The 16093-nt window shown below is 44.5% G+C and overlaps 1 protein-coding gene across 1 annotated transcript; it reads left to right on the top strand.

Annotated features, from left to right (window-relative positions):
- Positions 1 to 983: 983 nt before the first annotated feature.
- On the top strand, positions 984 to 13652 carry lrrc38b (leucine rich repeat containing 38b). Its single transcript, XM_053446396.1, has 2 exons — positions 984 to 1611; positions 13405 to 13652. Exons 1-2 carry the CDS (start codon positions 984 to 986, stop codon positions 13650 to 13652), a joined length of 876 nt encoding a protein of 291 aa, XP_053302371.1.
- The last annotated feature ends 2441 nt before the right edge of the window (positions 13653 to 16093 follow it).

The raw sequence follows: 16093 nt of genomic DNA, 5'->3' as shown, positions 1-16093 counted from the left end.
TTCAGGCACGCCTCCATGGAACCGAGCAGGGGGGGGGGGGGGGGGAGAGGGTTATGAGATAAACCATGGTCGACTCTGAGGCAGACGTTGGACTGGCACGGCCGTGTGCGCCTCCTTCCTGGACTCTGGGATTCTCCCTCCTCAGCCCGGCAGCTGGGACGCGCCGCTGGACAGAGTAACATCGAGCTGAGCCGTGTTCTCCCAGCATGTTGCAGGGCAGTGGGAGCTAGAGAGGGAATAATCCACAGGGGGGGGGGGGCTTGGGGGGTGGGGGGTAGGGGCACCTTTCCACACTTGAGCGTTGGTCCGCGGGCTACTCTCTCTCTCTCTCTCTCCGCACAGAGACCTGGGAATAATGGAGGGACGCGTCGGGGGTGCTCGTCGCCTGTCATGCTTGAATCCCAGCTCCGTTCATCCTCTGGTGTCACAGACCTTGTTGCTTTTGTCTGTCACTGAAGCCAGATCCACTGTGGGGTAGCGTGGACGGACGGAGCCTCCTCCTCCTCCTCCTCCTCCTCCTCCTCGTCCCCCCCGCTCCCTCGCCTGTGCCCCTGGCTCCTCATCACGCCCGGCTCGCTCGTGTCTCCTCACCTCTCGTGAGCCACCCCCCCCCCTCTCTGCTGAGCTCCGTCTTCCTCGCTCTCCCGCTCTCTCCTCCTGCTCTACTGTCTCCCTCTCTTTGCTCTCTCAAAGCAGGCGGGCTGCTGCTCTATCCGGGCAGCTTGCTACATGATCTCCTGGAGAACAGTTCTCACCGCTGCTCTGCCGCCTCACCGGTCCTGAGACGATTTTCCTCTCCACAGCGGCAGGATGCTCCTTAACGAGGATTGATCCCCGCTCGCCCCCTCTCACTCTCCCCTTCCCTCCCCTTGTCCTGATCTCCTGCCCTCTGACCCTCACCCTCTTGTTCTCCACCCCCACCTTCACCTCGTCACCCTGACCCGAGCCTCTCTCCCTCCTAATCCAGCCCGCCCCCCTTGACCATGTTGCCATGTGTCTGCTGGCTCCAACCTATCCTCATCTTGTTGTCCTCTGTCTTATGGACCCGGGGGGAAAACTGCCCAGCAACCTGCATGTGCCCGGACCCGCACACCGTGGACTGCAGCGGCCGCGGGTTGACCCGACTTCCCAAACAGATCCCCCTGGATGTACGCAGGCTTCTGCTGGCGGACAACTGGATCCCCCGCATCCCCTCGGACTTCCTGGTTCTGTACAGCGACCTGGTGTACCTGGACCTCCGGAACAACTCGCTGTCCCTCATAGAGCCGGGGACACTCAGCACCTCCTCCCGGCTGGTGTTCTTGGACCTGGGCAGCAACAATCTGACTGAGATCCCCAAGGGGACGTTCGGGGAGTCCCGCAGCCTCATCAAACTACGACTGGGCAACAACCCGTATCTGAGCATGGTGAGTGAGGATGCTTTCCTGGGCCTCACCTCTCTGAGGGAACTGGAACTGGAGCGTAATGCGCTGTCCACCCTAAAGGTGGGGGCGCTGAGTCAGCTGCCCTCCCTGCGGGCGGTGAGGCTGGAGGGCAACCCCTGGGTGTGCAACTGCAACTTTGCCAGCCTGTTTGCGTGGCTGATGGAGAACAGTCACAAGCTTCCAAACGGTGAGTAGCTTCATCCGAGAGGCGTTCGACCCAAATAAAAAACGTATCTGAGCACAACATGCAACAGAATTATGGTAAATCCATTGGCATCACACTTCTCTGGTCTATTTATATTTTCCCAGTAGGAGAGGGAACCCCCTCCGCCCCCTCCCCCCCCTCCTCCTCCTCCCCTGTTCTAATTTTGGTCTCATTCGCCTTCCACCCCCATAGCTCATCATGTGTGAGACATTGTGTGTAATGTGAGACAATAGCTCTCGTTTGAAAGTGGAAATTTTTGATATTTTTCTCTACGTATTTGATTAATTTTGAAAGGCAAAACGAGGAACTGACTCAAAATGCAGCGTTAACCAATAAATGGTGTGAACCAGCTCACATCAGGAATCTGTGCTCGGAGTTTGTTGTTTTTTTGGTTTCCACATTTCAGCATAAAAAAAAGAAGCTTTGACCTCTATCGTGCGTGGTTGTCAAATCGATCAATTTGCGGCTTATTTTTATATAATACTTATATAATACTTTGCTGGACAATGTAATTCAACAATATTCCTGAGTATTTTTCCGCCTTTTTCCAGTGGAAGTCAAAACCTCTGATTCCTCTGTCCACGTGAAGCGGTGGGCCCGTCTGTCACTGAGAATCAGCCTGGAGGGGCGAGTTAAATAACAGGGCTGAAATTTGAGTGTGTTTCCGTGCACGAGGCAAATCTCTGTGTGAATGCATGTTTGAACCACAACAAAAAGACAAAGGGGGATTGCCATGTCCCCCTGTGGAACGATCATGTGGCTGAGATCCGGTTACTTGCAGCCTAATTAGCTCACGCAGCGTCTAAAGCTGCAGGAGTAAAGATGAAACGCACAGAATTACAATCGTCTCAACGCCTGTTAATATCATGTGGCTGAGTAAAATATCTGCCTGACGCCATTTATCCTCGTTCTGCTCAGAAGGGAAACCAGAAAAGCTTTTTTACCTTTAAGGTCAGTCGTTTGTTTATTTCTATAAATGTCCTCACAAAGGACACAGACAGCCGTTATCTCATAAGTGTGAGCCAACACGTGGGAGCTGAGGAGGCAAAAATAAACACAACTGACAGCTCAGCCGCACATGACTAGTAACTCGCGCTGTTATCATATTTTTAAATTGGCTCATTTGGCAGAAGCTTTCATCCAAAGTGACTTATGACTGGGAGACAACACTGGAGCTGCGGTTCAGTGGGAGACCTTGAACCACATCTGTTGTCAGGTGAAGAAAAAGCACCAGAAATAAGAGTTATTACGCTGCATTAATGTCAGTATTTATAGCTTTGATGCTATTTGGGCTTATTCTGACTCCAGAGGTTTGTGTTTTATTCGCCCGGGCGCATGAACAACGTGTATTTTAAAATCCTGATTCAGATTATAAATAAAGTACACAATGTTCAGGGTGTTGTGTGAACGGCACAAGAGCTGGAGACATTTATCAAGTCACTGTTCCGAGTTTGTTGCAGGTGAGAATTGTTGAAACCTGCAGTGCATAGAAAGAATAGTTTGTTGTTCAAAGCACTGGGCCCACTCGATATGTGATTTTTTTTTAGACGTGAGAATGATGTGGATCGGATCTGAAACCAAACATTCATGGTCTCTGGCATCAACCACGTGCAACTGATAAGACGAAGCCTCCTTGAATGGATTTCTTTAATTATATTATAGATTTCCTCACAGAATTGCCTGTTTTTTCCATTTGCAAAAGTAAATTGAAAATCCAATTTAAATTCTAATTGTGATCTGGCTGCAAAGAGCTTTAATTCAACTCCCCTGAAAGAAAACTCGCTGACTTTCACAAAAGCTCACAATTAGGCCACGGTGTGCGGCGCTATTGATACTGCTTCTCCTTCCCCCTCTGCTCTTCCTTCATCCGCCCTGAAAAACGCTCAAGTTTGGGCCCTTGAGGAGGCAAAGTTGATAAACTAGCAGGAAAAACTAATTCCCCTCAGTTCAAGGCTGCGAATGCATGAATCAAGAGGTCTAAGCGTTGTCAGCTGCAAGGCGTAATGAAGTGCGGTAGCAATGCTGGCCAGGCAGACATCAACAACAGGAAGACGCCAAGCGGGCCTAGCCAAGCCCCTGGTATGGCTGCCAACTGGCCCCAGCGTCTACACACTCTCGAATTGAGTTAGTGAGGCACATCTCACCTCACAGCAGCTCTTATATCCCCATCAGTTGGTGTTTGCTTTATGAACCTTAGGGATGAGTCCACTAGCTTGGAAAAGTCACATACAGGCGATTTTGCATGGAATACCTTACGTCGTCTGGAAGGTCCTTTCTTAATGCTTAAAATGCAAATTTTGGAAGGATTAATATGTTTTTTTTTATCCCAGACCCTTCTCTTCATAATGCAAATTCTTTAACAAGTCAGAGTGGACAAAGATAAGTTTTGAAGACCTAATAATGTCCCAAGAAACAAGACTTCTGTCTTTCCGTTACTTGTTTTTCGTAGTACAACACTTTAAATTCAATAAAAGAGCAGGTAGTTAAGAGCTGGAGACGTTGTGGTTGTGTTTGTGTGTCTGTATCCTACCTGTGTGTGAGTTTTAGAGGAGAACTCTGCTGTCAGGGCCACAGGATGTTCCGCGAATCCTTCAAGTTGCAGCCTACGTTATCAAAACCCACAACACGCCCCTCTGAGCTGCCACTTCTGACAGTTGATGCTGGTTTGCTGTGGACATTTCCCTTTCTCTGAACTTGATGTGAGTGCAGTTGTGTCACCCTGAGTCTCAGTTGATCCCAGAATCTACTGCTGAACAAACACCAAGGATAAGGATTTAACAAACATGACAAGTTCACACGTGCGAGCATCATCATCATCACGCCAGACCTAATTAACGTAATGACTGGTTCACTGTCATGGAAAGAGAAAAAAAACGCGAATGACCTATTCTCTGGATTCCAGCATCAGAAGTGGTTACACAATAACAGATGGGCTCTCATTAGTGAATGAGGTCGAACTTGATAAGCTTTTCAATATGAAGCAACTCTACCAACGAGGAGCGGTGGATGTTTCAACTTAATATCTCGTTCATCATCGAGGAAAATCAATTACCGGAGACAGAAATGACTCTTTACACTTCAGATGAGTGTGATCCTTCCATCGGTGTGGTGTGGGTGATGTATCCTCATGTCGGGTTCATCCTATAACAGGAATGTCACTCGGCTGAGGGCAGAGATCCAACAACAGTCCCCTTGAATTCAAATGAGCCACAGCAGATTGCACTTATAGTTATAATTTCCCTAAATGGGTCTAATTTCTTTCAAGATCTGTGCATTATTTTCTGGGAAATTGGTGAAAGTGTAAACAAAATGTCTTGTCCCCCTCTTTGCCCCAAAATGAAATTGCCCATATCCAATCTGCTGATATAGAAACCAACAAACAGGGTGAAACCATCACTTCCTTGGTGGCGGTAACTATGGCAGACAGAGCCGAGTGCACTGTATTTAATCTTCAACCAATATTTTCATGAGTAATTAAAGTCTGAGTCAGAGTGCTCCTTCACCTTAAATATAATAACTCCTTAAAAAACAGTAATGAATAATGAATACATGCCACAGAAAGACAGTGAAAGGCCGGTTCGACTCAAGGGGTCCTCGGGTGTCTTCTTAAAAGGCTTCAACAGATGCATGTAAATCAATGGGAAGAGGGTGTCATCGGGTTAAAGTCTGAGTCATTCAAATTACATCAGTCAGGTCATGTTGTTGTTTATAAAGAAGAAATAAATGGACCTTTTTGACAAGACATGAGAGGGAAATAAGGACGAAGGAAGAAATGAAAATGAGCTAGAAATGTTTGCTCTTTCCTGCTTTTGGTTTGTGACCTATTGATTAAAGTTAAACACAAACTGTGCTTAGCATTTAGTGTCATATATAAATATCATATAATTTAAATAACTGACTAAAACATCATGGCCCAAAACGCACTTGGATTGAAGAGAAGTCGCCCAGACAGCTCTGTGGTTCTTTCACCGGTGGCCTGCATACGGCAGCAGCTGCGGAGCCGGTGCTGTAAACCCCCAATTCCCATTCCATTTTTCACATCTTGATTTCCCCTGTGATTTCTGAGTTCACGACGCAGCACACTTTATCCGTTTGCATAACTTTGATTACTGCAGGTCAGCATGATGAGTGGGAGGAAGATGCTGGAATCCAGGACTTCTCTTTTTTTGGATAAGGGAGAAGCAGAGCGCCTGGCTCGTGGCTCTATCTCTGGTCTCCTATATGTGCACCACAGGGTGTGATGGTTTCAAATCCTTATCTGACTCTCACATTGACAGAATACATTCACAGAAATACAAGTATTAATTCTGGAGGAACATTTCACTGCTTCTTTGATTGTGTTATTGTATTTGGAACCAATTCTATTTTTTCCGGGTTTAGCCACCAATCAGCCTCATGAATGTTTTAATTGGGGGATGAGTGTAAACACGATCCAGTGCTGTTTCCAGTGCTCTTGGGTTAAGGGCGAACAAAGGCCATGTATAATTCAGAATGACACAGTTCTACAGCACACTGGCCGGGGTAATCGGAGCCAGAGCCGCCTACGGGGCAGGACAGGCCGACTCCTCCGAGGCACCGAGGCTGGAGCTCATCCTGGCATCGCCGTCAACACCAGTCCTGACCTCAACAGTTCCACTACAATGTACCAGTTCATGTGACGGGGTCCAAAGTCTGAATTTTCCCTCGCAGCCTATCAGGTTGCTCCCAGGAGACCTGTTAGCGCCACCGGCACAATCAGCTCTGTAAATATGATGCCGCTGACCAGCACACACTCGAAACACCTCACATGACATTACCTGCTATCTTTACCACTCATGGGCAAGAGATGAGGAAACGTCTATTCCATTGAACGCAGGCTAGCAGCTTCTTTTAACTTGGCCTAATTTAATGTTTATTTAAAGTCGGGGATGTGAGTGAGATGGAGCCGGAGAGAGAGGGAGAGCAGGGTGTGAAAAGGTGGACGGAATTACATCAGCTGCTGGGTGTACAGAAGCAGACGGGGATAATCTGCCAGTGTCAGATATAAAAGGTGAAAAGGCAAAAAGCTTTAGTTTCTCTGGCAGAGTGCAGCACAATGCATGATGGATAATTCCCTTTGTGCCAGCGTGTGGTTAAGTGTGAAGCTCAGAGTGCTGAGACCTGCACATTTAGCTGTTCCATCATTATGAGTTGTAGTCACTATGCCAAACTGCTTTCTCTCTTCGCGGAAAAACAAATGGAGCTTGACTTGACATCTCTTATATTTAGGAATAACAAGAAATCTGTGTCTGAGCATCGGGGCTTTTTGTGGTGAGGCATTCTGAACATGCCCGTGGTAGAGTGATGTCAACGAGGCTCCACGCAGAAGGAATCCCCTCCTGAATGATTCACCCTCGCCCCGCTGTCACATCGCTGCTTATCATTTAGTGCATTCATTTCACACATTCTCCACTCGGTTCCTCTCCGGACTCCTACTCCTGCTCTCTTCCCATATGAATCTCCCACCGTTTGCTTCACACTCTGAACCGAACTGAATAATGGTTCTTGTTTAGATCTATTGAGTATCGAGCTCCAGTGGCACATTCGTCTCAGTTAATAAAGTAGGGTAGAGACAGTTTTTAACGAGTCATCATCAGAGACGGGATTATTTACGGGGGAGTGTCTAGACACCAGTGGCGTGTTTAGCGTTAATGCCAACTCTGCGGGTTTGCAAGATTGTGGTGATATTTGCCGTCGCTACTGGTGCAGAGATCAATCTGGACAGACACTGAGAGAGGGAGCATTACCGGCAAGGTAGATCAATCAGAGCCGGCGACAGCAGATAGCCTATCCCCTCGGCTGGCTGTAATCCCGAATGTAATCCATCAACTGTCCGCGCCAGGAATGTAACATATCTGTGCAGGGCCGACATACCTGATAGTGTAAGGGCCTCGATTTGTGTTAAATTATTGCACAAGGGCCTGGTCCTCACTGTGATCATACTGGTCTCTGGGGACTTTTACGAACTCTATCAGTTGACTCATTTGGATAATTGGCGTTGGATAAAAAATGGATTCTACATTAATCGTATCAGACATTTGGACATTCGTTGAACTCGTAACAAAACCCTTTTCAAATAATGCAACAACCTTTTTTTTCACATATGTTCTTTTAGTGCCTGCGTCCATGTCCTCTGCCTCTTAACGATGTGCCATAATAGTTGAGTAAAAAGAAACTTGGTTATACGTCCTAATGGAGGGAGGCTCCTTTCAGGGCAAAACCACTCTGCTGTGAAAGCACATGTTCAACCTGTTATTTATCAATTTATATATAATCCATGGACATAGAACAGAGACATCGGCCTCAGAAATACTTTTGATGCTGCTGAAGCGAGTGCGAATGTATACAGATCCATATCACCATCATCCAATATCACATCTTTAGGTATATTAGCTACTAGCGCTTGTCGGAAGGTAGCAGACAATTTAGCATTTTAGCTTGTAAACATTAGCTACTAGCACTTGTTCTGAGGTAGTAAACGTTTTAGCAGATTAACTTGTAAACATTAGCTACTAACACTTGTTCTGAGGTAGTAAACGTTTTAGCAGATTAACTTGTAAACATTAGCTACTAACACTTGTTCTGAGGTAGTAAACGTTTTAGCAGATTAACTTGTAAACATTAGCTACTAACACTTGTTCTGAGGTAGTAAACGTTTTAGCAGATTAACTTGTAAACATTAGCTACTAGCACTTGTTCTGAGGTAGTAAACGTTTTAGCAGATTAACTTGTAAACATTAGCTACTAGCACTTGTTCTGAGGTAGCAAACGTTTTAGCAGATTAACTTGTAAACATTAGCTACAGTTAGCATAGCAGGGATTCATTCAAGGGAACGTTATATTTGGAAAAGACCTACGTTGTTGGAAGGAAAACATCCCTGTGGTGAAGTGTGCTGTGTAGAACTGGTTAGCTACGTAAAATGTCAGACAACCAAATGTATGTCGCAGTGTTCTGTGGTGCAGAAGTTAGCCTTTTAGCTGATGTTCTGTTTTACATATGGTTGTTAGCAAGTGAAACCAGATACTAGCTAACAAGCTATCTCCTTTTTTTTTTTAGCTTAATTGATAGTTTCGTCAAAAGACTTAATTGCTGTCATTTTGAAGCCAGTTGGTTTGGTCGCTTTCTTTGCCAAGTGTCAGATGAGTCAAACAAATCAACATTTTCACAGCCATCAGTTGTGTTAGCTGTTGGGCTATGTCTGTTAGCAGAATTTAGTTTGACACGAAGCGGCTCACAGTCAGATTTCTGTAAACATGGCAGCGCTGCCACGTCGGCCTCGGGCCTCCTCCGGTTTCTTGCATCTCGGACTCGAGGCCCCGTGTTCACTGGGAATCAGGGAATCCTCTCTCCGTGGAAGCTGTGCATGTTCAGTCACAGACAATGTGATTCAGAGGAACTGTTATTATGGTGGTTGTTCCAGAACATTCTGCTCTGGGCCAAATAGAACAGCGTTTCAGTAATTCCTCTTTTTTGTCAGGCAGGGGAATAAGTCTGAGACTTGTTGTGTCATTTCAGAATAGATCTGCACCACCCCTCAAAGATTTGTCTATTTTCTTCATATTTATATTAAACTAAATGATAATTATAATATTTATTCCAGACAAGCAAAGTTTGACTTTTGATACTTTTATAACTGCTCTTATTTAGACTAATATAACATCGTTAAATCTGTAGAAAGAACAAACATAATTCAACTGACCTTTTTGCTAACTCTGTTCTGCTCATGATAGATGTGATGGTGCTGTAAGTCCTGCAGCGCCGCGTGTTCACCGGGATAATTTCCTTCTCAGCGGTTATTAATCAAGTACTTAGGACAGGCAGGACCAGACAGAAGCGTCTCCAAGGCAAAGGCTGAGTCTCTGGGTTGATGGGTTACTTTACTTTACTACAAGTGCCCTGTGAATATGAATGTAATACATTCATCTCAGCCACAAAGCAGATAAAACAGACTCTCCAATATATCGGATTTTCAGATGTTGTCAAACTTGTTGTCTTTAGTAAGTTTTGTGGCATTAAAGGTGAATTTTGTGTGTGACTGCATCTCTTTCAACACCCAATATGGCAGCCATTGAAATAAATAATTGAAAATATAACAAAATCGTTTTATTGTGAAGGGAAAACAACAGCTTGTATAATTATACAAAACAAAGTCAAATCACCGACGTTCATAACGAGCTGTGAGAGACTTTGTAAACAATGCAGTAAACAAAGAACACAAATAAAGAAAAAAGGAAAAACAAACAGGCGAATGGACAAAAAGCCCTGTTGAGTAAAACCAGGACTTGGAAACAGAACTGATGCTTTTAAAGTGTGAGCCATATGGTTAGATACACAACACAATTCTCCCGATATCAGATTGTCAAACAACACAACAAATCATAACTTTAACGTTGTTATTAGCCATTAGCCATCTCTGGAAGTCTGGTGCACTTCTTCATGTGTCCTGCAGGTCAGCGTCACTGAGCATTCTCCTCACACACAGTTTTGGGCTGTGAGTTTGTTTTCATCTGTGATTCCCCCCCGACATACGGCACACAGGCCTCATTAATCCTGCCAGGAACCAGTGGGCTCCTCTCTGGCTCCATCAGGATTGTTGGTCCTGGCTCCTCGTCAGTTTGGAGACGCTTCTTTTCTTGATGCTGACTCACTCGATCTGAAGCCGATCCAAAGCTTCTCCAGTTTTCTGTGGAGCTCGTCCACTTAGCTCTCGGATGCTTGGTTTTTGACAAAGTGATAGACAGTTTATTCACTGTGAGAGAAGCTATGGGAGAAAACATTATGATACACAAGCTGCATATGATGAGGTGCAAATCATACTTTCAAACCATGTGACCAAAGCTGGACCTGAACATGACATTTGAACCATTTTAATTGAAAGGTTAACACTTTGATACACAACGTGGATCAGAAGTGACCCGACTCAGTTTTTATTTTCTATATATTTGCAGTAAATTAATTTTTTCATTCAGTATTTCAGGTATTACTCTATTAACTTGTTTCTGATCATCACAAACCCTTATTTAACTGTTTCCTCTTTTACTTTTTGAATAATCAATTTTGTATGACTACCTTTCTAATGCACAGAATGGGTCAAAGCATTATTGCGCGTTGGCTGAGATTTTCCTTGCTATATCTTTGACTATCATTTATTTCATCATCTTATTTTTGATTACCAATAATCTTCTTGTTCTTCCAGCAGCATCTTTATGACCAGATGCTGATCACTCTTATCTGTCCTCACGCACGCTTGTAGTGAACCTGCTATATATTTAACTTTTAGCGTCAATAAATATATCCTGGACAGGGAGACTGATATTTGATATATAGCTCATGTGCTCAGTGAACTGAATGTTAAGAGAAATGTGAGAATCTGTATCTTGTATTGAGGGATTAGTGTCACTAAGTTTTATCAAGCTCCTGAGGAGTTCAGTTACAAACCTAATTAATAGTGTAGAGAGTCAATGAGAGGAGCATGGAAACCAATTCCATGCCATCCCTGATTTCCATTGTGTCTTTTTCCATCGACACTAAACACGTTTGAACTGGTTTCAAATGATTATTTTCCCATTATTTATACAAATATAGCAACGTTTTTACATATTAATAAATCAAATATAATTTCCTCATTATTTCATTGTTAAATGTTCAACAGTTCATTTTCTATTTAAATTGTCCAAGAAAAACATGGAACAATTAGTTCTGATTATAAATATCAAATAATAGGCTACTCAGTTCTGTTATAGCAAAGCTGTAAATTGAGCTAAATGTTGAGCAAAGACCCAGAATTTATGTACTGCCAGGTTTTTTACATTTGCATGTGCAGCATCGGTGGAAAGTAGCCACCCACATTGCAATGCTTTATTTTCCTCCCACCTATAAAGCTCACATTCACATCAATATGTCTAGTTTTTTTTCCCTAAAGTACATTGTCAGTATCAAGATGAGATGTAGATGATCATGTAAAGTGTTTTCAGTGTTGGGAGTGTGGCGGCCATGGGACTCAGTATGTTTAATTCACTGGCCTGGAGCAGTGCAGGATTTAGCTCTGGTATCCAATGATATTCAAAGTTTAATAAAGTTGTCAGTAAAACCAAATGAACGTGAACACTGTCTGCTGTGGCTACGTGGTCTCATGAGAGTTCAAACTGACCTTAATGATCCGCTGCCGTCTCCTCGTGAGTTGGAAACAAAGACTCACTGGAGGACATGTACCCTTGAAATCCAATAACCCCGACGTCATTGTCCCTTTTCTATTTAAATGATGTCTTAACGCTAAACTACGTGAGTGTGGTAGACATGAGGAGAGCGCGGCACTCGACTGATTTATCACGCTCTCATCTTGAGATGGGGTTCGGTCAAGGTGCCCCTGTCTCAGCGGGTGTCCTTTTACTCAGGCCCGGTAAATGTTTGCGATGTATCGGAGTCATATTTTATGAGGACGTGTTCTAGGGGGTCGGGCTTTTAGTGGCTTATCTTGTTTTTATTCCAGTCTCCAAACTCTGAGGCTGTCGGATATAGTTGATATTAACTGTAGACTGCACATACAGGGTCACTCTGCTCCTCCGTTTCTTATTTTGACTCCGTCCTGCAGTCATGCTGTGTGGGGGTGTACTTGGACACACGGTGCATCCTTCCTCTCACAAGTGAAGCCTTCTGATAAACCTTATACTTATTAGATCAGCGTCCTTTCTGAGGCAGAGCCCTGCACCGCCCTGTCGAGTGCAGATCTTTTACAACACAACTCTCTTAGAATGGAAACGCTGTGCAACAACAACACACCTTGAAGTGACTGCACTTCTCCAAAACCTCTGGGCGAGTGTGGGACGTGTGGATTATATAAAACAGAGGAGCTGGGTAAACTAGAAGAGAAGTGGAGTTAAAAAGCCAGCTGTGATAAGAGAGGGGAAACTTTTTGAAAGTGCAGAGGAAGACTTTTCCTTGTGTTGCCCTCAAAAGAGACACAAGTTCAAAGCTAGCATCGTTTTTCACCCCGTGCACAGCTGGACCCTCACGGCATGAAGTGAAGTGGGTGTGAATGTCAGATCATCAGTTTTTTGGAGAGTTACAGAAGTGGTCGGGCGGCGCTTCACTAATCCAATGTCAGGAATGTGTTTGTGGTTTCTGTAGAAAAGTGATAAGTCGTAAATGACACTATCGATTAAGCTCTACACGTCTTTTCCCTGGAAGGACAAACATGGCGATAGTGGAGGTCGGAGCTTGGGATAAGATATAGCAACACCACAGATTCTTGTTGTTTAAGTTCGGCTGTGGCTGAGGGGTAGAGTGGTCGTCCTCCAACCTGAAGGTCGGCAGTTCGATCCCCAGTCTGACCCATCTGCATGCCGAAGTGTCCTTGGGCAAGATGCTGAACCCCGAATGGCCCCCCCATAGAATATCAAAGTGCTGCGATTAGATGTTCTGTATGAATGTGTGTGTGAATGTAAAACTGTACTGTAAAGAGCTTTGAGTGGTCATCAAGACTAGAAAAGCATTATATAAATACAAAACCATTTACCATTTAAGTTCTGCCAATGTTTAATTTTCCCCCTCATGTCTTATGATTATCTCGCTTTAACTATTGGCTACGATTTCTGGTGGTAGCAGCTATGAATGTTATATTCCTAAATCCGACAGACTGGACCTTTTATGACTTAACTGCACTGATATTATGTAATTTCTAAATGGCCGTGAAGTAATTTAATTTGTTGAAAAATTCATAAACATCTGTCTAATCTGGTTTCGTGTTTCCGGTGCAGGGGTGGAAGGCATGGAGTGCTCCCTCCCGATGGACGGCCGGCGCGTGTCCCTGACCCAGCTCTCGCAGGACAGCTTCCGGGAGTGCCAGGCCAACCTGACTCTGACCGACCTGCTCATCATCATCTTCTCGGGCATCTCGGTGTCGGTGGTGGCCATCATGACCAGCTTCTTCCTGGCGTCGACTGTCCACTGCTTCCAGCGCTGGAGCAAAGGCACCAAAGGGGACGAGGAAGAGAGCGAAGAGTGAGGAGGGATTTCACTTGTGTTCTTCGCGCCTACCACCCCCCCCCCCCCCCCCCCTCCCCCCCCTGTGGGACCGGCACTTCAACCAATGAGGGGATTGAACCGCAGAAAGTGCAACATGTGACAAGTATCATGCTGCTTCTGGTGAGGAGGATCTCGCCCCTGGTACGGTTGAGAGTTGTTGTCATTGCACATGGACAAGTCAGAAATATGGAAAACGAATGGACCTTCACAGGGAATGAGCCAAAAAATTTGTGCGGGCCCAGCTCCACGGCACAGGTGTGAGAGTGTGTGGTTATACTTTATGGCTACTGGCTCAGTATTATAGGCCTACACAGATTAAGGCTAAATCCTTTATATAGACAGAGTTAAAGATTTTTGAGAAGTGTTGCTGCAGTGCTTGCAGAGCTGTTGCTTTAGTCTTAATAAGCCAATAACTTATCTTATCACACGGACGTCCAACAGCAGAGTCTGAACCCTGTAACGTGACATCAGAGTTTAGAAAATCAGTTTATTGACCCCTTTAAGAAAAAGGATGTCACACCGACCAGCATCCTCAGTGTTTAACTGCCTGTTACATGATATGCTGGCATATCCTGCCATTCTCAGTGTCTTCTTCTGGACAGATTCACTCACCGATATTCAAAAGTCTTTCCCCAGCAAACGGAGAAGGCAAACTGCTGTTGAAGGGAAGAGATGTGTGGTAGCTGATTTACCGTAGACAGGTCGAGTCGGTGTCTACACGCAGTATATTCACTATGTAATCCAAAAACGTATGTACAAAAAGAAAACAACGTGCAGTCAAACAAATATATAAATCTAAAGAATTTACTGTATGTTCCTTAGGTTGATTACAGTGAACTGTGTAGAAAGAAGATCACAAAATGTTATATTGAAAGTTATGGCAAATATACGATTTTAAAGTAGAATCTATAAGTAGAACTCGTGTCAAACAACGCACTTTAAATGGTGAACCTGATTTTTGGCAAAACCACCGTAGACTGGTTTTGTTGTCACCTGCCAAAGATTAGGTTTCAGCGAAGGAGAGATTGGTTGTGGGTGAAGTTTGTATTTAGAGGGTAGAGGACAAAGCTCCTGAATAGAAGGCAGCGCTACAGCCAAAATCACACTCTGTACACTCACACTGTTTCATGCTCTCCAGAGCTTTATTTCCTCCTCGTCTGTCTGAGACTGAGCCAGCTGTCGCACTCAGCGTCTTTCCTCCTCATTTTACAACACATAGTTAAGCGCTGTATGATTAAGGTTGGGTACCGTGCACGTTTTAATCAATTTGATAGCTGGGTTCTGGTATTGCTGTCCGACGGCTCTCTGCAATACCAGAAAAAAGTAATTCCAGCCGTCACAGCAATGCACCTACAAGTTGTTTGTGATCTGCTGGAAAAAAAGACAAATGCAAACCAAAGTAAAAATCAAACCAACTGTGAAACAAAGACGTTTTCTTCAGCCAAGATGCGTCCAAATGGCAAATTAAGTTCCTGGAGTCAACTGCAACTTCCTTGTCGTTAGCTGCAGCTGCTGCCAGGTACTCGTCTTTCAGGCTTTTAAACACGATGCACTCTTTCACTTTCTAGATGCATGTTGTGTTGACCGGGTGTCTCATCAGGTTGGATGTGTTGCCATGGCCAGCTTAGCGTTCCTCTATACAAATACTGCAGCTACCGACACTAGAGCCCGATAAACACCTCCTCAGCAATGTAGCATCACTTGATACGCAGACACATTAACACACTGGTATAAATATGTAGGCCACTTGCAGAGGCTCTCCACGGATTCTACTTGCTCTCTTTCACTCAGATGATTTGACTTGCTCTCCTGCAGACGGACTTAACGTGAATCAGTGCTCGGTTTTTAGAAAAGCACGGTACCCAGCTGTTCGTGTGATTGTGGCTAGCAAGAGATTAGTTTCTTGAGGAGTAAATAATTGTCTATCGTTGTATTTGAGACATAATTAATATGTAGCCGACATCATGGACTCTTTGGGCTTTTTTTTGCAGTTTTACTAAAGATCCTCCGATATCTAAAGCTGCTGATGTCATACCCTTGAGAAGTCTCATAACACTGTATCCACATCTTCATTCACAAGAGCGACTCTTCAGTACAAACTAAATTAAATAAACACAGTGCCCTGGATTTGTACAGGTTTCTGTTTGTTATTCTCCTCCTGTGTGTTTAAATCCTCTTTGATTTGGAAGGCACATACCTGAATACTTTGGATTTTTCTCTCCCCTCCCCCTAAAGCTACGGTATGTTCCATTGCTTCTCCATTTGCTTCATGTAAGGCATGAATAATTCGGCGGAATTGAGATATGAGGCAGAAGGAATATCAAGCCTTCTAAATGCAAACAAGAGAAGGATAAAAAAAAAAGAGCCGTGGACAAATACTCATCGTTCCCGTGTGCTCGACTACAAAAAAAGGAAATCCAA

The sequence above is a fragment of the Pleuronectes platessa genome, chromosome 2 (assembly GCF_947347685.1).
Source record: "Pleuronectes platessa chromosome 2, fPlePla1.1, whole genome shotgun sequence".
NCBI lineage: Eukaryota > Metazoa > Chordata > Actinopteri > Pleuronectiformes > Pleuronectidae > Pleuronectes > Pleuronectes platessa.
Note: the sequence above shows the minus strand (reverse complement) of the source record. Positions and strands in the feature narration are given on the sequence as shown.

Excerpts from the sequence above, each read along its gene's own strand:
- lrrc38b (XM_053446396.1), top strand. The coding sequence starts at position 984 with ATGTTGCCATGTGTCTGCTGGCTCCAACCTATCCTCATCTTGTTGTCC. Across the intron at positions 1,612-13,404 it reads CAGTCACAAGCTTCCAAACG|GGGTGGAAGGCATGGAGTGC; the intron begins GTGAGTAGCTTC and ends TTTCCGGTGCAG.